The sequence below is a fragment of the Vombatus ursinus genome, unplaced genomic scaffold, assembly GCF_900497805.2.
Source record: "Vombatus ursinus unplaced genomic scaffold, bare-nosed wombat genome assembly UNPS02009573.1, whole genome shotgun sequence".
Taxonomy (NCBI): Eukaryota; Metazoa; Chordata; class Mammalia; order Diprotodontia; family Vombatidae; genus Vombatus; species Vombatus ursinus.
In genome coordinates, this window is record NW_020949351.1 from 21,585,023 (window position 1) to 21,611,388 (window position 26,366).

The 26,366-nt window shown below is 35.8% G+C and overlaps 1 protein-coding gene across 6 annotated transcripts in view; it reads right to left on the reverse strand.

Annotated features, from left to right (window-relative positions):
* The window catches only part of ZNF516 (zinc finger protein 516), a 151,047-nt gene that overhangs the window by 89,089 nt on the left and 35,592 nt on the right, over nt 1-26,366 (reverse strand). For all 6 annotated transcript variants that reach the window (XM_027852373.1, XM_027852370.1, XM_027852374.1 and 3 more), the window contains one exon: nt 833-2,870. In XM_027852373.1, coding sequence (XP_027708174.1) covers nt 833-2,735 — 1,903 coding nt within the window. In that variant the 5' untranslated portion in view covers nt 2,736-2,870. The remainder of the gene's footprint in view (nt 1-832; nt 2,871-26,366) is intronic.

Sequence of the window (26,366 nt, forward strand, 5' to 3'; positions counted from 1 at the left end):
TACAGAATATGCCTTCAGAATAAAGGCATATGAATAATATCTATTACAAAGTCTTATTCTTTAAAAGTTTGTACTCTGCATAAATAGCCAATGCAAACATCATTTCCACATGGAATTAATAACATATATGTAATATTCACTATGTAACACTCATACGACTATATGAATGCACTTCAGACTATGTAACTGTATTTTCAGATTTTTAAAATGGCAAAATTCATTACTTGTTTTGTTAGTTAAGAACACTATGTAGCTGACAAAGTAAGTCCAGTTCAATGAGTAAAATGCTACTTTCCACTTTTGAAGAATAATTAACTAAAATTGGAAAATTATGGAGAATAAAGTAGAAAAATTGAACCAAAGAACTTTACAATACTTCTTTAAATATTTAGCTACTACTTGGAAAGTAATCTGTTCCAGTTAACAAGCATTGGACCCAGAGGACTAGTTTAATCCAAGGAGATTAATTATAGCTGCATAAGAGTTTAGAGTTTTTATTTAATGCATCTGTATAAGTTTGAAAAGGACAGAGGGAGATAGTGATTATGTGTTGAGGGGTTGGGGAAGGGAAATAGTGAGGAAGGGTAGAATATCAAGAAGAAAGGCATGAATCTTTCAAGTGTGAAAAAAGCTGCTTCCTGAGCTTAAGAGTTACAGTCGCCCAGGAGAGAACACCAGCAGACAAGTGTCACTAAGGGTAATTTATGCAAAAATGCAAGAGCTAATTAATCAAAAGGAACAGAGAAGTATGCAACAAGAACAAAATACACTTTTGAGGGCATGCATATATTGAGTGGAGGAAAAGGAAAATTAAATAAATATGGGGTCTTACCTGGTAATGATTCTGGGGCTCCTTCCTCAAAGCTGTCATCAGCACCCTCCTCTCCCATCCCAGAGGTTAATGAATCCTCAGGAGCTGAGGCAGATCCAGGACTGCTGGGCTGGCTAGTAGAACCTGAGTCCCCTTCACTGGTGGAGCCATATCTTTCTCTCTGTGCCGTGGCCCCACTCTCACTGCAGGTCCTGCGATCTTTCCGATGTACCCTGGAATGGAGCACCATTTGGTGGTATGTGCGGAAAATCTTTCCACATTCAAAGCATTCGGTTGACTTATTGTTCTGGGTTGCCCGGCGACTCTGGCGGGAAGATGGTCTATAATCTGTATCGCCCTGAACTACAAAGCAGCTGTCTCCTAGGTGTACACCTCCGTTCTTATCTGAGCGTCCTCCTGAAAAAGTCTTCCTCTTGGAAGTGCTAGAGGAGTGGGAATCTTGCTCCCGCTTTCGCTTCTCCTGGCTCACGAGGATATATTCCCTCTTGTCCTTGTCGTAGGTGACATCTGCATCTGCCAAGGTTTCATCCCACCCTCCATACTTCAGGTATTCTGAGGGCTCTGCTACTTTTCCTTTGGTGGCCAACTGCCAAGCCTGGTAACTGTTGACAGGATCCAGTTCTGCTACTCTTTTTCCAGACTGCCCACTCGTAACTTTATCTCCCATTCCTGATGGTCTCAAATTCAGGCACTGTAAAAAAAACTGCTGCGTTTCAGATGGGTCTAGGCTTCCGGGCACTAACCCTTGGGTTTTGTCTTCGGTCCAGCTCCCTTCCACCTTGCGGTGGACAGCATTATGGACTTTTAAGCTCTCGAGGTTTGTAAACAAGTTCCCACACTTGATGCAAACTTCATAGAGGGACAAGCCAGTCACGATAGTTTCTTCCTGAATCACATTATTGATAGTAGCTATGGGATCCAAATCACTTTTTGGTTTGTTTTTGTTCCCAGTTTTGGGGCCATGAGATTTCATGTGATTTTTGAGAAACCACGGCTCTTTAAATCTCCTGCCACAAATGTGGCATCCATGGTCAAATGAGCCCCTGTGCTTCTTCATGTGAGCTTTAAGGAACCAGGTTTGACTAAATGCCTGACCACAGACTTCACAAGGAAATTCCCCAGGGCTGAGCTCATTCTTGCCATTCTCCACATAGGCCTCACCATTTGGAATCTGAGCTGTGATATGGTCCTTTTCAATATGGTTCAGTAAAGTCTCCGCTCTCAAGGTCATATAGTTGCACAGCCTGCATTTGTATGGCTTGTGGACCTGGTGGACGTGCTGTTCAAGGTCTTTCTTCCTCTCAAACTTGGTTTTGCAGAAGGTGCACTGGAACGTGGAGACCTTGTCTTCTTCAGCAGCGGGGACATCAGGTCCCGTGTCTTTCTTGCTGCTTCTCAGCAGGATCTTGGTGTTTTCCATCTGAGTAGCCCCATTCAGTATCTTGTTGCAGGCTGAGGTGCTCTTAGTGGGACTAGTACACCCATCAAGACCCTCAGACACTCCCATCTCTCCAAGCTGTGCCTCTCCCATCTCGGATTCATGTCCTTGACTCAGAGTTCCCGTACGATGGCTCCGAATGTGAATCTTCAAATTGCCTTTTTGGGAAGCTCTGTGGTCACAGTAAGGACATTTGTATGGCTTCTCCCCAGTGTGCTTTCTCATGTGTTGTGACAGGGAGCTCTGAAAGGGAAAGCTTTTGCCACAGATGCAACAGCTGTGGCACAGGGACCTATCTCCATCCACTTCATTGCTCTTATTTGCTTTGCTTGGACTTGAGGCTCTTCTCAATTCCATTTCTGCCTCTCTGCTGCGATCCATCTGTACTACTGCACCATTAGCTGTGAAGGGGAAAGGGGAAAGCTTTTGTCCAATAGTGGCAGGCAGAGTTGTGCTTTGGATCATGCAGTCTTGAAGAGCAATTGTTTTATCTCTTCTTTTTCAAGTGATATTTCCCCTCTCCAAAGGCAAAAGATGTTCCCAGTATGACTGTGTTCAGGCATGTTCTAAGAGAACCACATAGAGGATGGCAATAAGCACCTAAAATAGGAAAAGCATATGAAAACTAATGTAAACTGTTTCAAATGTAAACAAGTATGCTTCATATTCAATGGACAGTCCTCTAATTTCCCCTAATTCAAAAATATTATTCCACTTCTTAAAAAAAAAAAGCAAACTCATGCAAACAAAATCAAATATATGTCCATTCAAACATTTGCTTCCCTTAAAGAAAATTAATGAGTTATTCACAGAGATTACACACAATAATCGTCATTAAAAACTTATCACGTCTAAGCAAGTGGTAGAGCAATAAGGAAAATTGCCTATGTGAGAAAAATCTAGGCTACCAGTGAGAATATGTATATGATAATGATGAGAAGAAAAAAAAAAAGATGGACAGAGAAGCTGGAAGGAAGGAAGACAAAAGGCGGGGGGGGGGGGGGGATGGACACCAGACCTGAAGTCAGTGAACTTTGTTTTGAGATCCAGCTATATCATTTACTAAGTAAAGCTAGGTAGTGCAGTAGAGTGCTGGGCCTTGAGTCAGGAAGGAAGAACTGGGTTGAAATTTGGCCTCAGACACTTACTCAGCTGTGTGACCCTGGTCAAGTCACTTAACCCAGTTTGCCACAGACAACAACAAACAACATTTACTAGTTCTGTAACTTTGGGCAGGTTACTCAACCTGTTTATGTGCTTCAAAATCTTCATCTGTAAATTTAATGGATATAATACTTACACTGCCTAACTCAAAGATTTCTAAGACTTAAAAGAGATAATGCATGTGAACATAGCTATAATTACTATTATTAAGAGAGAGGAGGAAGATGGGGAACAGGAACAATCTATATGAAAAAATTGCACAATAAATTTGCCAGTGCATTGCAAATATAAAGTGTAATTATTCTACAGAGTAAGGTAATGAGGTAGCCCAGCAAAGCAGAACAAATCAAGAGAGACCTGAGTTCAGATCCAGGTTCTGACTCTTACTGAAAGCATGAACACTGGCAAGTCACTTAACCACTTTAAGCCTCAGATTTCTGGCTTGTTGGAAAAGAAATAGTAATACCTGTAGTAATGACTTCACACGTTTGTTATGAAGATCAAAAGAGAAATGTATATAAAAGCATTTTACAAATTTTAATGTGATATGTAAATGTTAGCTGTTACTTAAATAAGATGATTTAACTAAGTAGAGTCATCATGGCATCAATTAATCCATTAATAAACACTTACTGATGGCACCCACTCTGTGCCAGAGTGCTAAGCACTGCAGATACAAAAAGAAGCAAAAGACAGTCCTTGTTCTTACAATCTGAGTGAACATGCAAACAAATATATACAAAGCAAGCTATATGCAGCATAAATAGGAAAGTAACAGAGGGAAGGCACTGAAATTAAGCAGGGTTAGGGAAGCATCTAGTAAAAGTGAATGGGACAAAGTCTTTACTCTGGTCCTACCTCTGTGACTTAAGTACAACCTTGGGGACAATATAGTTTACTATAAAGAAAAGTGGTTTAGAACTAAGAAGATTCTAGGTCAAACCCCTGGATCTGCTATTGCTTACTAGGTCACTTCATCTCTCTGGGCTTCAGAATTCCTATCTGTAAACTGGGCTGATTCGCTAGTCTCTTCCAACCTTAAGTGTATATACTTTGGATCATATACAGAAGATGGCCATTTGAACACAGTATATCTTTCTCTAAATGATGTTCAGAAAAATTGAGGTTCATTCAGAAATCACTATTGAAACATTTGAAATATGGGTATAAACAATGGGACCATCAATTTTCAATTGAATGAATGATAAGCAGAATAAACCAAACAATAAATAAGAAAGTCCTTGTAAAATATTCAAATTTTAATAACCTTATTTAGATAAGTTAAAAAAAACATAAGAAAGTAGTATAAATGTTCCCACTTGGGCAGAGTGTTTATTCTACATTTCTCAAGTCAGAACTAATAGTCTGAATAGCTATGAATAGTCCTTAATGATTGTCTACATGTGAACAAAACTTCTAAAGATGCAAGTATAAAGCCTACATCTTTAACAACATATTGTTAAAATGCATATTTTATTAACAAATGGAAAATAAAAACAGTTCACTTACCAAATGCTTATTTAATTGAATCAAATTGACACCAAGAAAATAGTTGACAAAAATGTCTTTGCATCCATGCATATCAAATGACATACTATATGTAAAGTGCTTTACAAACCTTAAATGCTATATATAAATGTCAAACGTCATTATTATTACATGGAGTGTTAATTTTATTTAAGAGTAAAAGTTTTCTACAGAGCAGATGGCCTGAAACTGACTTCGAGGCTTCAGCATTACTACTTTACTTGATTTAGCACTTCCTGTTCAGAACATGAGAACAACCTGTAATAAGTTTAATATTCTGATTAAAATAGAAATAGTCTGAGAAAACGTACAACATGTCTTAACAATATGTCCTAATGGTCAGTTGTTAAGCAATACTGAAATACAGATGCAAATTTGAGTTTTAAAGTATTGTAATAATCTCAACTATTAAAAAACATTGTAACATTATTACATTTAGTAACCTTTTAAAAAAATCAGGCACATATAACATACATACATATAAATACACACATACACATACATAGTGACAAGATCTGTCACTATATGTGACATTCACTAGCTTTTACCATCTGCCTTCCCTTCCCCCACTGCCTCCACTCTTTAGCCACCAAAATCGAGAGGGGAGACCATATGTCACCCCTGTAACTAATGAGATAAGAGAAAGAATACTGGTTGATAGCAATGGAGACAACTTGTAACCCACAGCCTTTGGGAGGATTGACAGGAAGTTTTCCAGAAGTGTCTACTCAGAACTGAGAATTTTAATAGTAGCTGATATCCTTCTTGCCTGCTACTTCTTCACAACGTTTTAGTCAATGTCTAGAATGACAAGAGGACAGCCAACACTTCTACCTGATTACTGAGCTCCCTCGGATAACAAAAGATGCAATTCTTCTAAATCTTTCCCAGTACGCATGCTATATAGCCTCAATATAAAGGGAAAACAATGCAATTCTTCTAAATCTTTCCCTCTACACATGCTACACATGCCCTCAACATAAAGGGGAAACACTTTTGTTTAGAATTTTATTTTTCAATCTTTCCAAGCCCCAGCTAATATTCCCTAGGTTTCCACCACAGAAATATCTTTCAGCCTAAGCAGTAAAATCAATCCACAGTAAAGACAAAGTAGCTTCATTCAGAATACCATTTACTTCGGTATATCACGTAAAATTAAGTCAACTTATTATTATAAACATAAGACCAAAAAAAAAATTACAAGATCTATAGGTACATATCACCAGAATTTTCTGATGCAATAATCAAGAAAATGATAAAAGAGAATTATTTATTTCATTGCCTGTTTGTTAAATGTGTCATGAATATTATTATCAGCATAAACACAAAGCTGAACATTTCCTAAAGACAGCATTTTTAAACTATATTTATTTTTACAAAAAGTAATTTTTCTGATCATTTGTTTTAACTGCAATGTATCATTTTATAATCATTTTACCAATAAATGCTTCATTTTAGCTCTTGTATCTAGGACTAAATGAGCTACCAAAAAAATTTTTATCCTCGAGACATATCTTCAATTAAATACACAACTTTTTAAATGAAACATTTTTAATATCTAAATTAGGGACCTAATCTGATAATTTCACATTGTTAAAAGAGAATCACATAATCTCAAATGTGATTGAGGAACCACAAGGGCATCAAATATACAAAGGGAACAAACAACTAGCTCCCTGACCCCCAAAATTAGTGTCTCGGAACTAATTTGAGAGGACAGAACTACTGGACACATGGCCTTATTCCATTCAGCATGTAGTTTTAGTCCATGTAACCAAGACAATAAAGTAACCTATTAATAACACAAGAAGGCAAGGCCGAGGGAGAAAATTCACTCAACCAGTTGGTGATAAATAAGAACCAATACAAATCTTCACCTTAAACTCAAAATTGATTTTTCAGGTGAAAAGGTTGAAAATAAATTATCAAAAATAAGGGTTCTTTGGCTATTCTTTTTTTCTTTTCTTAACCCCAATGCTAAAAAAAAAATCACACAAATTAAGATAATTTAAGAATGAAGTGACTCCAAAAGATACATTCATTAAAAACTTTACTTAATCTGATGCATACATTGTGAAGATGCGTTAGAACTAATTTTTTAAATCTCTTTGCTTCTCCCTCCCCACTCATTACAGCAAGAGAAGTTTCTCCCTATTTCTCCTGCATATCATGATGATAGTTAATAATAGTACTTATATAGAACTTTAAGGTTTGCAAAGCATTTTATCTCATCTGATTCTCACAATCACCCTGGGGAATATAGGTGCTATTATTACCCCCAATCGGGGGCTAATAATAATAGATAAGGAAATTGAGACAAATGGAAAAATTAAGTTTCTTATACACACAGCTAATATCTGAGGCCAGATCTAACTCAGTACTTCTGATTCCAAGTCCAATACTCTATCCACTATGCCACCGACCTGCCCCTAGCATCCAATGATACATATAATGAAAATCATTTGAAATTAAATAATAAGAGTAAAAATATCAAGGCATTTTTTACTTGTGTTCTACCTGCTTCATATATCTCATTTTCCTCATCTATCAAAATGGGGCTAATGTATCACCTGTCTCAGAGCAACGTTATGGAGCTTAAAGACAGGTCAATTACGTAATGCAAAGAGCTAGGCTTGGAGTCAAAGGATATTAGTTCAAACCTCAGCTCTATCCACCACTAACTGTGTGACCCTGGGAAAGTCATTTGATCATTCTAAGCCTTTTAGACAAGCCACTTAAACCTAGGAGGGCTACAGGTTTCTCATCTGTAAAATGGGGGAGGGGGGTCTGCACTATACAACCAGTAAGGTAGTAGATAGTCCAGCTCTCAATCTGTAAGTATTTGTACTATCCACCTCACATTGTTGTCCTGATGTTCAAGTGAGCTAATGCAGACAAAGATCACTATTTTATAATAAAGAGCTGAATAAATATGATATTATAATGAATGTGAAAGCACTTTGAAAACTTTAACAAGGTACAGTTATTATTAATTACAATAAATAGAATCATATTAAAACACAATTTGTTATTACACAGATTTTATAGAATCATTGATACATGTGTTGGGAAATAAACTTAAGAGATTATCTAGTTCAACTCCCTCACTGAACATGAGGACACTGAGGCCCACAGAAGTTAATTTGGATTGGTTTCAGATCAAAATTACCCAAAACATAATAACTACAGAGTAAAAGTCTACAATAATGCTAGTCTTCCTTTCTCTGCCAATAACATTATAAAATGTTTTTATTTGCTATCACAACTCACAAAGTCATTTAGTTTCTTGACTAAGTTTTAAATAATCAGCTTTTGGTCCACAGCTCTGAGATACTACTCTGAAGAGACCTCTATTCCCTCCATGTAGTATGACTTCCAGACCCTCCAAGAACCCCTAAAAAGTAACTAGACATTTTTCTTTTCAGAGGCCCCCAAATTAGGAAACACAATTTTCATTTTATACTATACTCTGCCAGTTTAAAAATTATACCCCCAAACCAGCCTGAGTGCATTTCAAAGGCCAATCCAATTCCTCATGGGGAAGCTTAAACATACTTATTTATTCTATTTTTTAATATTTTCCTGTTAGATTACTACCCATACTCATCCCTCTGACAGAGCTCACTGAGTCCTCCAATTCCTCATCACCATTTGTAAAATCATTCCATTTAGGAAAAATATTTTTGAAGACTGATATTTAACATAGAAAAATATATAAATGTACAAATGAGAGGGAGTAATAACAGTGACAAAAAGATTGGGCATTTTTGGAAGAAACCAGTCTGAACATAAAAGAAATTTTCTGTTGAAAAAATAGACAAAGTAAGTACCTTCCCAATGGCCACCAATAAAATGGCCAAAATTTTCTTACAGGCCTTTCAAAAATGCATTCAAAAATTAATCTCCTCCAGCTGACCTTGGTGGATGGATCTTCGAGATATCTTCAAGATCATTCTTGTTTAATGGGAAGCAGTTAGTGTTTAAGACAGGGATGACGCTTTTTCTTTATAATGATAAAAAGAAGATAAAAAGAAGTGCATTGTTACCAAAACATCAATTTTGCAAACGTTCTCCTAGTACTTAGCCCAACTGAAAGCCTTTATCTGAAAGGTAATAAGCCTTCCTAGTGATCCACATTATCTTACAGACAAATTGGAGTAAAGATGAACAAAATTTGGCTTCATCCCTAGGAGGCAATGGTATGCATCTAAAAAACAATGAAGAAATACCACAAAATTAAATTCTATTTAAATGAACTCCAAGATTTTGGAAAAACTCCCACTTCCCCTTATCAGACATGAAAGAGGTACAAGGATTACATATAGTTATAACTTTCCTTCCCGGTAGTGAACTTATAGGTCCATTAATCTTATAAAACTCATAAACACAAGTTTTCTATACAAACTAGAGTTAAAGAAAATAGTTACAGCAACTCAAGGGGGAAAGGGAGGTAAAAAGGTAGTATTTATATGTTTTAGAATACACAATGACATTATGTCAAGCTATATGCACAAAACAAAGCATAAACCAATTAGAACACATTCTGTCATAATAAATCACAGTTTTGATATTACCTATAACTTTTTCCAAAGCTGAAAATTGAGAACTTGCCAGACTAAACTGTAGTTTAATTGTTTAGACATGAAAATGGCTTACTGATTACTGTATGAAAATAGATTTCAAATGCTTTTTTATTTTTTTTTAATTTCCCTTGAGGTCTAATGAACAATTCAGAGTTATTTTTGGAAAACACATTTTTTTCTAATTGTGGGAAAAGAAAAAGAAAGGCCACATTCAGCAAAGTAAAAATGAAACATGAATTGAAATGAAAAATGGAATACAATAAATTCCTAGATGCAGAGATACATGAGTATATAAAGTTTTAGCAGATTTTGTGAATTTTTTTTTCTTATTAGCCAACATATACCCCCCCCCCCCCACGGAGGAATTAAGCGATCTTTAAAAGATCTGTACTTATATTTACTTCACTGGGGATAGCTGTAATTCATAGTTAGAACCACTGAGCTAATAAATAACTACCTGGATTGAACTAATGACCTTGGGATAAGCATTAACTTCAGAACCTAGTACAATCCCTAATGCGTACTCTATTGGTTTAAGGAAATTAATGCAGTTTCTTAAGGTACCCAGAGCAGCTAGATGGCACAGGGAATAGGGCACATGACCCGCAGTGAGGAAGACCTGAGTTCAAATGTGACCTCAGACACTTAACAGCTGTGTGACCCTGGGCAAGTCATTTGACTGTTTGCCTCAATTTCCTCATTTGTAAAATGAGCTGAAGAAGGAAATGGCAAAGAACAGCAGTATTTTTGCCAAGAAAACCCCAAATTGGGGTCACAAAGAGTCAGACAACAACAGAAATGACCTTAACAACAACAAAGTACCCAACTTGAGAATAACCTTAGCTTCTCATACTAAAAGGAAAAAACATTAAATATGTCAGACTCAAAACATTTCATTACAAGAAGGAAAATGTAATGTGTAGTCAAAGGAGTGTTTACTATTCAACACAGGAATGTGAACCAGCTGCAACAGATGTGGAATGTGTAGTAACTGAGGCACATTTCAGGTACCATGGACTTCTAAGTTACAGGAAGTCAATGTATAGCCTGGTATGGTCTTTTCTAATTCATTCTAATGCTACACTGAGTTTTCAAAAAAATGTTAAGTGTTTAATAAATGTTTGGTGGCTAACAAGAAGTGACATAAACAATATTATCGAGATCATTTATAACAGGGAAATGAGGTAGCCTAGTCTTATAACAAGAGTAACAGAAAAAAAAATCTATATCTATATCTATCTACACCTAGATCTATATCCATATAGCTAGTTGTGGCACATTGGTAAGCACCCTTATGACATCAAAAGAATCTGAAGAAAGTCTTTAACACACAAGGGAGGTAATCTATGGGTACATTAGGGGAAACCTTGAATTAGAATCATACTAGAAGAGACCTAGAGAGCCTGAATAGCTGGGCTCCCCACACTGTACTTTCTAGTGAATGATTCCAGTCAATTCATTTTAATAAGCATTTATTATAGAATGAGTATTGTGCTTGGCACAGGGAATACAAAGACAAAATCAAACCTGTCCCTGCCTTCATAGAGCTTACATTCCCTTGGGGTATAATCAAGGTGCCAGGAAACATAAACACTGTAACATAAATGCAAGTAAACTAAAAAGAAATTCGGGGGTGGGGATGGGGAGGGGAAGTACACTAATTACAGGAGGAATCAGGAAAGAACTGATATAAGAAGTTGCATTTGAGATGAGCCTTGAAGGGATCTAGGGATCCCAAGAAGTGGAATTGGGTAGGTCAGAGGACTCTAGGCACCTGAGACAGCCTGGTTTTATAAAAGCATGACAAAATAAGAGGAAATGTTGAGTCCAGGAACAATTTGTCTGAAATTCAGGTGAAAGTACCCACATACAATAGAAACTATATGAAATCAGTCTAAAGTAACAGTTTGGAGCCAGATTGCTAAAGGGTTTAAATACCAAACGGAGGAATTTGCATTTTATTCCAGACAATAGGGAACAGCTGAAACTTCTGTAGCAAGGCAGTGACATGGTCAGAATTATACATTAGGATTATTAATTTGGCATTTCAGCGAAATGTGGATTTGAAAATGGAAAGACTGAAAGCAAGAAGACCAGTTGTGAAGGTACTGAAATATACCAGGGGAAAATCAACCAGGATCTGAATTGCAATGTTTATTAAATGAGTAGAGGGAAGGGGATGAGTAAAAGAAATGAAGAGGTGGAGCTAGACAAAACAACTTTTTGCCTTATCCAGGACTTCCCTTTTTCTTTTTTCTTTTTTTTTTTCTTTTTGGTTTGTTTTTGCTAGGCAATGGGGTTAAGTGACTTGCCCAAGGTCACACAACTTGCAAGTGTCAAGCGTCTGGTCTGAGACTGGATTTGAACTCAGGTCCTCCTGACTGCAGGGCTGGTGCTTTATCCAGGGCACCACTTAGCTGCCCCTCAGGACTTCCTTTTTCCAATGAAATTCATTTCCCATTACAAATGTGAACTATTATTAACCAAACATGACTGAAATTGAATTTATTTTGTCTCTGACAAGATTCTTTTTTAGTGTCACCATAGTATCCTTAAAAAGTACTTCTTTTAAAAATTTTCTGTTTTCAGTAGCTAACAGCTTGCTAATCAGCAAAATATCATGTACTTTCATAAGGAGAAAGTGAAAGATCTTTTAATAGGAAGAATATTCCTAAATTTGTAGCAAATTCCAACATTGCAGAGTAAATTATGATTATATGAAAGCGAAATGATTTTATTTATAGTCACAGAACCAGCTAAGTTATTAATGCAATCAAAACCCCATTCAGACACTGAACCAGTTTTCATGGAAGGCTAACTTTCTAACATGCTCAATTATTTAGAGTCGTCATCCCATATACATCAATATACAACTCTTGAGGTCTGTTTAAACCTGCCCAAATTGGCACAGTGGGCTGGACAGAGGATCGAAAAGGACTGCTAGAAAAACAAACAAGAACATTTTTAGCACAAAACTTACTTCAGTGTTTTTAGGCCTTTCAAAGTCTGAAGGTAACAGTAACAATCTTTTTCCATGAAAGTTTTCAATTTGTGTTTTCATTTCTATTATAATAACTGTTCTCTTTCAACTCTTGTTTTCATTAATGATACAAACATCCTGCTAAAAACTTACTTTGGATTTCTAGATTACCAGCATGTCAGAAAGTGACTCCGCTTCTCCCCTCTCTGCAGCAGGCCCTCAGATAGATATTAAACTCACAACAGTTCAGAAAGCAAAGATAAGCTGTACACCTGTCTCAAATTCTGGATTGATTGGTAGACTGACTGATTACTTGTGTATGTGACAGGACACAGTGGAATTTGGTAGGAATACAGAAAGGGAAAGAAAATGTACTCTATTTAAAAAAAAAACCCTAAAAATGAAAACAAAAACAAAAATACTTTAAATGTTTGACCAGGACATGCTGCAAAGAGGTAACCTGCTTCAAAAGCAGTCAAAAACACGCCAATGTCCCTCCCACTGTTTTTTAGGGGTTTCTAAAAAGACAGTTCTACAAAAAGGTTACTCTTGTGCCCTGCTGCTATAGGATACGTTAAGAAACGTGTACTGAGTTGGTGAGAGACCAATTTTGTGTTTCAGTCTACTGGGCATGTTTGTCCTCTTGGAGACAATGAAATGTACTTTAGTTGTTACACTGTAGTATTATGAGCAATGAATGAAAATACATCATTAACATCCTGAACAAGCTTATCTTACTGCTATGACAAAGGGACTATTCTTTAACCAATGGGGAAAAAATTCCATAACAACAATGAAGAGTTCCTCTCCCAAAAAACCGTTCAGTACAAGATTAACAATTGTAGGCTTATATCCCACAGACTTGGATCCCAAAGAGCTACATGAAGTGATGCATTCACTATTGGGAGAGTAAGTACCATTGATGACAAGGCCTTGGGGCTGCTGCTGTTCTCAGACCAATCAATAATACATTATGAACAAACTAAATTTCCACTCTAATATGAAGAAATGAAAAAAAGGGGAACCAGAGTGAGCAGCACTCACAAAAAGCTTCATTGAACACCACTAACATCACAAAAATTACCAAATATTGCCATCCCATGATTTGATTAGTAGCAAATATGTTGAGTTACAGAATTACCAATAATCTCTCTTTCAAAGCAGTTCCAAAAAAGAAATACATTGCACTATTAAACTGAAATTTTTGTTGTAAAGGTGGGCCTGATCTCATTCAGAAAATAAAATGCAATGAATCAGGACAAAACATGCCACAATTATCATGTTCTTTAAAAAAAATGCTCTCTTTAAAATATTTTGCAATACAAAATAAAACAAAGGCTTTTACTAAGATGACACTGCCCAAATGTGACTAACTGGTTGACCATAAGAAGGTTAAAGTACTGCAATTGTGTGATGATCCTCTAGGTAAAAATCATCAAAACTGCTTATCTCTTAGCATTTTAAAAGTCTATTCAGAAATGATCAGTTTAAGCATCTTTCAACAGTCACACATCTAGTCATTTTTACCATCTCAGTTATTTTGCCAAATACAAATTATTCATCATTTTAATCAAGTTTAATTATTAAGAAGTGTCCAAAGAGCTGTTACATGAATGGAGAAGGAGTATTGATGAGGATAAAATGTGTATCATCAGAGGCAGACAAAATATGGGAGTAGAACAGAACTTATTAAAAGTTACTAGTATGGATGCTAAGCAGTTTATTACCAAAAGGAAATAGTGAAGCCAAAATTATTAGTGAAGAAGGCTATGTCCTTTTTTCTGACATATAAAGACCAACAGTAAAATCTGACCTCAAAGGAGAATGAAAAAAAAAACAAAAACAAAAAACCTCAGATGAATACACAATGTGATTATTGATTAGACCTAGAAAGGCCAAGAAATCAACTGGTGCAGATGTAGAGATGTGGTGTTTTGTTTTGCTTTGGGGTTTTTTTATTTTATTTTCACGGTCTTCAGTAATGTGTGTTAGGAAGCCAAAATTGTTATCCTAGTACAGAGGTTGTATGTGTGTATGTACACTAATATGAAGAACATGCTAATATGACAAAGAGATTCTCATTGAGAATTAGGAAAAATCATTTCAAAATCAAAGAGTTACGCAAAAAAACATGTTTCTCCTTTGCATTCCCAAATTCATGCACATCAATTTATTACACTTCCCAAAATATAGATCAAATAGTACTTTCACCAAACCATTCTTCTCTAAATAATTAGCCTTCAAGAAGCAAAGAGAAGATAGATGAACAGAACCTCTTGTTCTCCCAGCACTTTATATCAGCTAAACTTCTTATTCAAATCAACCTCACTGCTACTACCAGTTCACATAATATGTTTGGATGTACAAGTCTAGCATTCCTGCAGCAAGCACCCAGCAGGGTTACTATAGTTAATGATCTTGTCACTATTTCCATTAAGAACCCCATTTCCAGAGGCTTAGAACTTAGCCATTTTAAATTGCATCTGGTCCAAACTTGGCAGCTTAGATAAAGTCATACAGGCATCGAGGGGTTGATTCACTTTTTACAAAGATAGTTTACACATCTTATAATATGCATGTCAGCAATCAAAAAATTGTTAGGATTTACCTTGCAAACCATGTACAAAAATATTAGTACAGAGTCATACGACTTTTTCAGAAGTAGTTAATCAAAGTGGAAAATCACTAAAATAACCTTCAAGGTAAAGGGGGGAAAAAAACCAACTCATATGTCCATTTTAAGGGAAATTTAGAAATGCTATTACTATGAAACAAGAATAAAATGAAATTCTAATCTAGCTTCTAAGTGTTTATAAAGCCTTAAGTTAGAGTATTGACAAATTCAAAAGCTCATTCACAAAAACAAAACAAAATGTATTCTCCTTATTTCAGAGATTAGCTAGCAGGAAAAGAATCAGTATATATCTGAAATGGTGAAAGGTAAAAACTTATGACATTCTCCTATTATGTAATCCTCTTTTCCTGAGCACCCATTTTTAAAATTTCAAGGTGTTGGCAGGCAAAACTGGCTGGTTATTACAGGTCTAAATCTATGGTCTTACTATTTTAAACCTGTTCATAACAATATACTCTATTTTTTCTATATGCACAAAACAATAAGGGGACAAGCTTTGGGCTACATCCCCCTTTCTCCATTCCTTTACCCCAAAATCAACATTTCTCCTATCACCATAAAAAAATGGACTGCAGTTAATTCCCATTCTAACATTATTATCTCCTTTCCAAGTTCCATTTTATGAGAGCCTAAAAATTCCCACCATCAAATAAAAGAACTGAGCCCTAGAATACAAAGAGAGACAATTATGTGCAGCAAGCCAGAAAGAATTCTGTTAAACATTACCTTCGTAGGTAATGCTGTTTAGCACAGAAAGTCAATCAAAAAGCCTTTATTTAAGGAAGAGCACACGGGAAAAAGTATATAAGTAAGCAAGTCAATAATCAGTTTTCTTGAATATTATTTAAATACATACACACACACACACACACACACAATGCTTCTGTAAAAATATCCTGTGGTTTAGTGTATTTTGGTAGGGTTGCTCTAAGGCATATCATGTGAGCTGTCATTTAAGATTTTTTTTTTGCTTGCCATATCTAAAAGTTTAATCAATATTTAATGAAGACCAAAATTCTAAATGAATACATCCTCCAAAAATTGTTGCACAGTATATACTGCATACAATGTGTACAATGTGAGCTTGTACAAGTCTATTTTTGTCGGTGTATATTATAACATGACCTAGTTTATTACTAACATATATGTGTGTATATACATACATATTACATATACAGTACCTCTGAAAGATGCTAGATGCCTCAGCAGCTAAAGGAGACAGAGTGATACATCAGTGAATGTTTACAAAGAACAATTCTTGACAAGTACATTATGTAATATCTCCATGGGTTTTATCCTGCATTGTGTTTGGGGGAGGGTATGGGCAGCGAGAGAAGCCTAATGACTGTGATTTGATACATTATTGAAAGTTCTAGGCTTTCAAGGGATCAGATCATCTTCTCTTTTCCTAAATTGAACCTCCCACCCAACACACACATACAAAAATTCCAATTCCCTACAACAGTATTATTCTATTATTCCACAGATCAGTAAATATGTCGCTTACTATCCATTTAAGAAAAACATAAACATTAGATTATCATATGATCTTCCATAAGGGAAATGGAGGGAAAATTTTTCTGAATAAAAAAGGGTATCTTACAAAGCAAGTATTTCACATAAAAATAAATTTTAAATTTAAACAGGCAACTTTTGAATTTCAAAGCTCTTAGACTCAGTAATCCCTAGGGAGGTGATATCGAACTTGAAATCGAACCTTTCAGCTGTCAGACCAGTCTGGTTTATTTGGGAATAAAGTGTTACACTATTAATGCGGAACATCACTGTACTATGTCAAACCGGGAGACAAATAGGAGTCAAATCAGTTGTTTACAAACGTTTTCAAGAACCTTATAACTCTGACACTTATTTGGCAGCCATATTTAGTGACTCTTTTTTGCATATGGCTAGTACATATGTGTGTGTATTATATGTTATATAGTTATATATAACATATACATATGTACATATATATATAAAGTGCAGACATCAAACTCTGGCAATGTTCACCCTCCCTCCCTTTATTAAATTCTATTTTACCCCACCTCTTTTTTTTTTCTTCTTTGATTTGTTCAGTGCAAATGTTGTGACCAGATGTGCAATGCATTGCTAGGAGACAGATAAAGATCCTGAAAGACTGTAACCAGCACAGGTGGTGTAGAAAAAGACTGTTTACAATAAAGACCATGGAATTAAATGTCTACTTGGAACACTTCTAATGATCCCATGCCATCCCTGCTGCAGAGCAAGGGGGAGGAAAAAAAAAGGAAATTGAGACCTATTCATATTTTGAGCTCTAAGTACAATTCAGCAACAATCTTGAATATCATTTTAATTAAAGAAATTGTCTTAATGGCACCATTTATCAAAACAAACAATAAAAAAATCCATATTTGATGAAAGGTCAAAAGGTCAAATTATCTAAGCATACACCACTGTAAAATTTACATAACAAGATAGGTATGTGAGCAAGAACATGTCATAGATACTCAAATGTGCCTAACTACACACATATAATGAAAAAGTTTCCATGCCAACTAGTCCAAATTAAAGAAAACTTGTTTTGTTCAGTGAATTAATAAACAAGTACTGAAGAAAGCACAGCTCTTGTAACTGTGTTTTATCAAACTGCTATTGAATCAATCCTTTAAATTCATGGAAATGGAGGTCATTGACCAAAAAATCTCTGTTCCCTGTGTCCCCATCCAAAAATGAAATAAAATAAAGCACACTTCATTTCATTGCCAGTTGCTCTCTTATTCAACAACAATAAAAACAAAAAGGCAGACAGGTACCAGAATGCTAGGCAGCAACGGTCAAATGTCATTAAACTCCCTATTTCCTTGAAAAGTAAGCTTTGTCACTTCAGATAAAGACAGCATTGCTGCCCTCTTATTCATCTCAGGAACCTTGCTAAAGTGAAACAATAGAAGCTCACTTTAGCCCCCACTACCAACCAGATTTCTTTGGCGGCTTAAGCTGCTCAAGCAAAACCTTCTCCTGCCTTTCTGAACCCTGAGGTTGTAGGCAGTCTTACCTATTCATTGACCTTGTTAGACAGCAGAATCTGGAATTCTGATTAAGAATACTAGACAAGAAGAATGAAGCACGTCTGGAATCTAGCACAACTACATGTCAAAATTTGTTCCCCTTTTTTAATCCTTAAAAAAAAAAAACAACTGATAACCAGCGGTCATGTACAACTTCAGAATTAAAGTATAAGATTTCTGCTACTAAATCTCACATAACAAATGTATTCTCTTTACAGGGATTAGCCCACCATCAAATCTTCCTAGCAACTGTAGCTTCTACTTAAAATCTATCCAAACTAAAGCTGCCCAAATAACAACACAGCATGGATGATAATTTTAGGCTAGTATAAATAGTTCCATGTTTCTCAGGCTAGCAATGCTTGATCAGCATATTTCCCATTGAAGACCCACACTCTAACTGTTCTGCTCAGAATTAAAGAGCTGGGTTTGATCTACACCATTAAATCCTTAAACCTGTTATACAACAAATAAGCATGGATTATTGCATGACTGATTCATCATAGGGTGTTTTCTGATTCTGCTCCTAAATACACAAATACTGTTGGTTTCTCTATTCAAAAGGCAACACTCAAAGCCGATCACAAAACATGCTCACATCAATAGCCTGATGTTCCACTGTTTTCAGCAACCTTTCTGCCTCCTCTCTACCTTCCCACATTTGTCTTTTAATGAGTATGCAAAATTAAATGTACTCTTTTTCTGTGTTTGAGAAGACTCTGAATTTTTCCAAGTCACATATAGGTAGGGGCTGTATTATTGTATGAAACTGTAAACCACACACACACAAAAGGGGAAAACATGTTTAGCCTACCATCTATTCAACTGTTAAGTTAAACTATTCAGTATACATGAGGATACTTAAGTAATTTTGCAAGACACAATACACAATTAAAGAAAAATCTTTTGATTTTGAACATTGCTAGATAAGGCAAAGCACATTATGGGTGGTGGTAAATGAAACATTTGCCTAAGTTGCTTGTTTGCAGAACTATCCTTTCAGGCAAATTATAAATAACCAGTTATAGTATTAGTAAATATTTAAAGGCTTTTTTTAACTTTTTAGGACTATAACCACCTACACTTCAGATAAGCACACTCATATTTACTTCCTTAAGTAACGATAGTTTTCTCAAAGCAAGTGTTTAAATCTCTAAAGGGAAGCAATGCTTGCTAAAGAAAAGCCTACACAGAATTCACAGGAAATCTTTTAAAATTAGAATGAAGGTTAAAAGCCTTCTCAAAATAGTGACAAGCAGGCATTACCACCATTGTGAGGGGGGTCTCAAATACAGAAAAGTTCTAGAACAATAAACTTTTTTTTTTTACACAAGGAGGTCCTTTTCATGAGAACATGTTGATCCAGTCTTGTAATCTAGTAGGATAATTCCTTTCAGTGTTACTCACTGAAAAGACACCTTCACTTAGGAAACAAATGGAAAATATCATTTTACAGAGATATACTTCATGCTAACCTTCAAGTCCCAGTATATTTTAATTCTATTTGAAAGTATGCCCAAGATTATTAGATAAGTTTAACCTGACATATTAAGTGGAATGTGATGGCAAAGTCTTAAGAGCATTTTTTCTTTTTCTCACTGTTTCATATTAACATTTTCTTTAGCTGTATACCTCTTAAAGCTGAATATACCTTGCATGAAATTTAGACGTGTAAGTCACCAAAGGAGTGTCAAGTGATGTTCTGCATTGCACTAGGTCTATTGCATATAATTCATGTACATTTACTGTGAATGGCACAGTGATTTACCAAGGATTCCAGGTTAAACAACCAACCTTGTTCTGTTTAAGTACTGATGCTATTTAACGTTATACTGCATGGCCAGATGTCATGTATAACGAAGATGATTTTGCAGGGGATGACAAAGTTCTAAAATCTGGGGGGGCAAGTATTAAGTTTGAGGTTTCTGACATTCTGCAAAGGGACAAGTATTCCCTCTCAGCCCTTAGAGTAAATTTAGACTATAATAATTTTTGAGCCACAAGACAGATTTGAGTCACAAAGGCATTCTTAGAGGGTCACAGGTAGTCTGGGAGAGGCAAACTAAAGAAAGAGAACGGGAACCTACAAGAGCTGAGCAGAGAGGAGATAGGATCCCCAGGCCACCTGAGAATTAACAAGCTAGGCCAGAAATAATGGGTGGTCCAGGCATAACTGGTGAAAAAAACAACAACTTAAAGGTGATACCTAGAGACTATAAGGAAAACATGGTGTGTGGTTGACCTGTGGCAACTTACCCCTCACCTCATTCCTGTCTTAGACATTATAATGTCTCCTGCTTCTTTCCCCTCAATATTTCCTAAATTCTGAGTTTTTCCTCAAATATTAAATAGGCCAGGAGTCAGAGATACACAAAAATTTCATTTAGAGTAAGAGCCAAAAATCAAAATGTCAAGAATTCTCCGGAGTGCTCCAAATTAATGTGATTGTATTGATAACTTTTCATTTGATATAAACTCCAAAAAAAGAAAAAAAATGAATAAAAGAGGAAAGATCCTATAGGCCATTACACACTGCTCCAGACTAAAAAAGGAAGCTAATTGTTGTAAAAGGACATCGATGATTAAATCTCCATAGATAAAGGGGTTAAAGAGGAGAGGAGGCCAGGGTGAAAAGATCACACCCTAAACCACCCTGCAGGGGAAGAGACAAAAAAGGCCTGTGAAAGAGTCAGCTAGGTCCCATCCTTCAGGGAAAAAAAAGCATAAAGGATTGAGTACCAGCAGGCCAGTTCTACCCTTCAAGGTGATACCCACCAGTATTACAAAATACCAGTAAAAGGGCAAATATGTTTGTGTGTTCAAGTAAAGTGTATAAATAATGCTGAGCTATAATTTCTACTAAAATAAGATAAATTGGATTTTTTTTTCCCCAAGTGATCTTATCTACAATCTCCCTGTCATAGGGCTCATTTGGAGAGGAGAGGGAAGGGAGTGAGGTATTTTCTTTCTAGAAGTAGTTCATCTACTACTTTTTATGAAGGTGAAATGCTCACAGCAGAAGAACCCAGTACTATATTAGAACTGGGCTAAGAAGTGATTAAGTCCCAAGTGATCTATTTCTTAGCCCAGTTCTAAGAAAAAGATCACTTGGGACTCTAAAGAAACAAAGGTGGACTAAATCTTCCACTTGGTGGAGTTTAGGTATAAGCTTAGCATCATTGCTTACTTCACTAAAAACACACTAGTATACTTTCCTTTGATTTGGACATTCCTTTCTGGTACCTTTTTAGAGCTTTCTCCCATAGGATTAACTTTCTTTGAAATATTTAGGAGTCAGTCAGAGAAGCAATACTGAGGATAAACATAAGACTGGGTGAAAGTCATTTTAGAAGAACCTTTCAGAATCAATGACCAAATTGATTATATCGTCAGCCACATGGTTATTCAACTGCTTCTCATTTTCAACAAGAAACATGAATCAGTACAGAAAATCAGGTGTCATTCCTCTAGGAATACTCTTTATGAAAGTACACTGCTCCTGCTATGAACAAACAAGCAAACTTCCCAATTTTCTAGTTGTCTGAGAGGGCTTAGGCCCTTAGATTTTAGTACAATAGTTAGTTTTTGGACTTCAAAGAAAAGCAAGTTTAGAACCTAAACTTCTGAGACCTTCCCTCCTTTTATTTCTTGTTGTATGCAATAGGCAAACTCCACTTTTGCTCTTCCCTCAGGCATTTGTTCTACCTAGCAGGATATTTCATTTAGTTTGAATGGATGTGAACTGCACTGTTACCAAATGCCAAAGCTTAACCAAAAAAAAAAAAATTTTTTTTTAAAAATCCAGCTTTCAGAATAGTTTATAGATTGGACTTCTACTTCCCCAAACATTTGTATGACTTAGGTTATGAGCTTCATTCAGTGGCTGAAAACCAACGCGGATTGAAAACTTATACAGAAGACAGGATATTTTTCTTGGAAACCAGTAGCTCTCCTACTATAACATGGGGGTGATCCAGAGGGCAATTATAGTCCCATGGAGTCTATGATTAGGCTGGCTGCAAACATCATATTAAATGTGCTAACAATGAAACCAACAGACTCCGAAGTAAGGGAGAAACATTTTTTTTAAAGGACAGAAAAGGACTGACTGTTAAGAAACTAGGCTACCTTCTTGATTCTGCTGCAACAATGAGGAGAGGGAGTGAATTATACTTAAGAAAAGAATTTGAGTAATGCCAAGCTTGAATGCTTTCTACTTAAATAAGTTAAACACCGTTTAATTTTGCACCTATCAATATAAGGGCCAGGGCTCCACTTGGTCTGTAAGCCAAGTGAATATATTCGTTAGTCACTGTCAACAATACCCAGATCCTGTACTAGATATGCAGAAAGGAGACAAAGGGGTCAGAATGTTTCTAGAAATTACACTAAAGGGTTAAACCAATGTGAACTGCTGAGAAACCTTCAATACTGTTGCAGGACTAACTCAACCATTATTTTTTCTAGTATGTACCCCGAATTAGGTTCCCAGAGCTTCTGTCTTAGTTAGAATGTTATATGGATGGACATCTCTGATCTGCTTTGACCTTCTCATTAAAAGGATGCTCTTTAAATGCAAAGTACTGTTCAGGGTTACAGCTTGATGCTCAGTGGAAAGTTTCTTTCAATAGAGCACTGAATTCTCAAGTCTGCATCCTCTAAGAGCCAAAAAAAATTCCCACAAAAGAATTTAGAGGTAGTAGCTCTAATTAACCGAGAAGTTACCAACTGATGGAAAAGGCAAAAATACTTGTCTAAAAGACAAAAATGACCACCTTTCTTTCTCTCCTCCATCACTCTATTTCATGAAATAGTATTTAAGAAATTTGCTATTACTGCCTGGGGTAGGTACCCTCAGTGAAAGATTCATAAAATTTGTCGTACCAGAAACATCACACTGAAAGTATAAGAATGATACTGTCAAAATTATAGCATCCAAACCTCCTTTGCAGTAACAATCAATAAAACTAATCCCTTTTCTGTTTTGTTGAGAGGGTGGTTGTGATATATATAATTGCATGTGTGTGTGTGTGTGTGTGTGTGTGTGTGTGTGTGTGTGTTGTTGGAAAGTATTCCTGAGTCAAAACAAAATGTATAGAACTTTGTTGGGTTTTTTTTTTAATTAAAAAACTGAACTTTCTAAAAAAGATTTTTTTAAGCACATTGCAGGGCCATCATGTTCTAAAAAAAAAAAACTCACTGGAAAGTTAAGGAAAAATACTCTTAACAATAAGTCCAATAAATGCCTACTACTGCCAGTGAATATTATACTTGCTAAACATGCATCTGTAACTGGAACCAATGGTATGTTTCTGTCCCATTTGTTCTTTAGGGGAGAAAAAAAAATCAATCACTTGGCATATGTTTCACTCTCCTTTGTTTTTGGTTCCATGAAAGTTGGATGGGTAATGATATTTACTAAACACTGAATCAGGCTGAATCACCTAAAAATTCTAATATTTGGTAAAACATTTACCCATCATACTATACTAGTCATATAACAATTACTATCAAATGAATAAAAGCACAGATCCATTAAGAGTAGGAATTATCAGTAGTTACCAATAGTAACTAGAACTGCAATCCTTCCCAGCACTAGAGTGACCATTAAAGTGTACTCCAACTGTGTAACAAAACACATTCACTGATTGGCTCTTAAGAAATTTCTTGCCTCTGATTTTCCCTTTTGTCAGCCAACCAGAGAATAAGGCTTTTACAATCTCTTTACCTGTATATGCAAAGTTTAGGGTTAATAATTTAAATAGTCTTTCTCCCCTCCCTCATAACAAGTCCTCTGTTCCTATTATTAATCCAAAGTTGAATAAACAACATAAATTTGCTCCATCTAGTATTCTCTTCATAACATTGCTGCCTGCAGGTCACAAACTGATAGAATAATTTAATCTTCCTTGCAATGTTTTTTTGAATCTTAAAACTGTTTTAGGAATGAAAATTCTTGTCACTTTCATGTTAAGCACTTAACTACCACACCTAAATGTTCACAACTAATTAAGCCACCCAAGTATGTTGCTTCCATACTGTTGCCATACTAAGCAACAGCATCCCAGCAACAATTTCAACTTCCATTTCAATCTGAAAGGAACTGTAGGTGACTCCATATAGAATCATCTGAAATTATCTCACAAATGTAAAATCAACAAGGTCCATGTGCAATACCGTAACAACAGAACAAGAGAATGGTTTATATCACCTTACATTTCCTTATAAGGTATTTGCAAACCAAAAATATTTCAGCTACTAGAATGTCCCTTTGTCATATAAACAGATTCAACTTAAAGGCATGAAACCACATAATATCTTTAGCAGGGTGACTGCATGCTAAATAACAGTTCATCTCTTTAAATGCCTGTACAATAAAAGAAGCTTGGTGCTTTGTCGGAGGAGCTACAGTTTCTCCTATATCTGTTGTAGAAATAAGTGAAACAACATCCATAAGTTTTATAATTAATTGATCTCCATATTATTATTGTATTCACTAGTGAAACTCCCAGAGGAGAAAAGGCAGCTGTCATGCATGGAAAGTCCTCGTCCTTTAAAGCACTGTACAGAATAATAAAAAGCAGTAAAAACTCCAATTAAAAGTTACATTGTTCAAGCAATATTTTTCTGGATGATCAAAAGGAAAAAAGCAGAAGCAGCAATGGCTAGCTAATCTTTTCAGGAAAAAGCAAGATTACACTTCTTCCCATATTGTTGTGGCCTTAATAAAAAATAAAAAACCACTAACTCTCCACAAATAAGTATGAGCATTTTTCAATACTGTAGTTGCTCTATACCAATAATTTTATTTTCACATTTTTTTCAGTCATGCCAAGAAAAACAAACATATGTCAAGGTCATGATGAAAATAGTTGTTTTTAGTATTTATCTGAAGTCCAGGTCTGTTGAACAGGAGTCCAATAATTTAAACAGGAAATTATTCTGATTGAACCAAATTTAACTTTCCTGTTAATGTGTCAATGCAAAAGTTAGGCAGATCAAGCTCTTGCTCCTCCCCCAGTTTCCATTTGTTTTACCTTGAAGGAGGAAATCATTCAGCTCTGGGTTTCATGAACATTATTTGGAAATGCATGTAATGCAAATGCATAAGACTGTTCCTTCCCTGATGCTATAGCTACAGTAAATGTTTTCAGAATAAATAAATGTTCCATAAGTACAGCTGTTAGTGAAACACGATATGATTAATAATTAAGAATAGGCAGTTTCCACATCTTACATCTGCTATTTCAGTAGTCAGAATAAGATAGAGAATCGAGCAATTGCAATTATGTGGTGAAACCAGAGGCTTTAGAGTTGGAAAGGGGATCTAGACCCAAATCCCTTATTTTACAGATGAGGAAACTGAGACCCAGAGGGAGCAAGTGACTTATCCAAAGTCACACAGGCAAGCAAACAGCAAATCTAGATATGGATCCCAGGTCCTCTAACCCAATGTTATTTCCACTACACTCACTAGGCTACCACAAGGAACAATTTGTTAAGCAACTACTACTACAAAGCATTATGTTAAAGCTACCATTAGGAAAGCATACTACAACCTTAGGTTATTTTTCCAATGATGTTAATGGAAGCTGCATTTCCATATTCTCATCTGCACATCTTTAAAAGTTGACACAAGCAGTCTTTACAGATGAACAATAATCATATCTTAATCCACATCCAAATGTTCATATAAAATGTTGCATAGATGCTCATTTCAATTTTAAAAACGTGCAACTTTTTTTTCCACAATTACACTTCTGTAAATATAGATTTGCACAACTGTTTTAGAGTAAGGATTATGAATCTTGTTTGTATCACGGACCCTTCTGGCAGTCTGGTACAACCACTGAACCTCTTCTCATTACAACGTATGATTTAAATGAATAAAATCAAATACACAGTTACAAAGGAAACCAATTACAATGAAATAAAGATAATTTTTCCCTATACAAATTCATAGACCCCTTGAAATCTATCCACAGACACCTTGGGGGTCGGTCTGTGGAAACCAGGTTAAGAACCCATGCTAAAGGATAATTTTTCCTTTTTATAGTCAATTCAGACATATAACTGGCAGTAAAACTCCTAGAAAGTTTCCAAGGAAGTTCTAAACAATTTAGATCTCCACAGGAAAAAACAATGGTTAAGTGATAG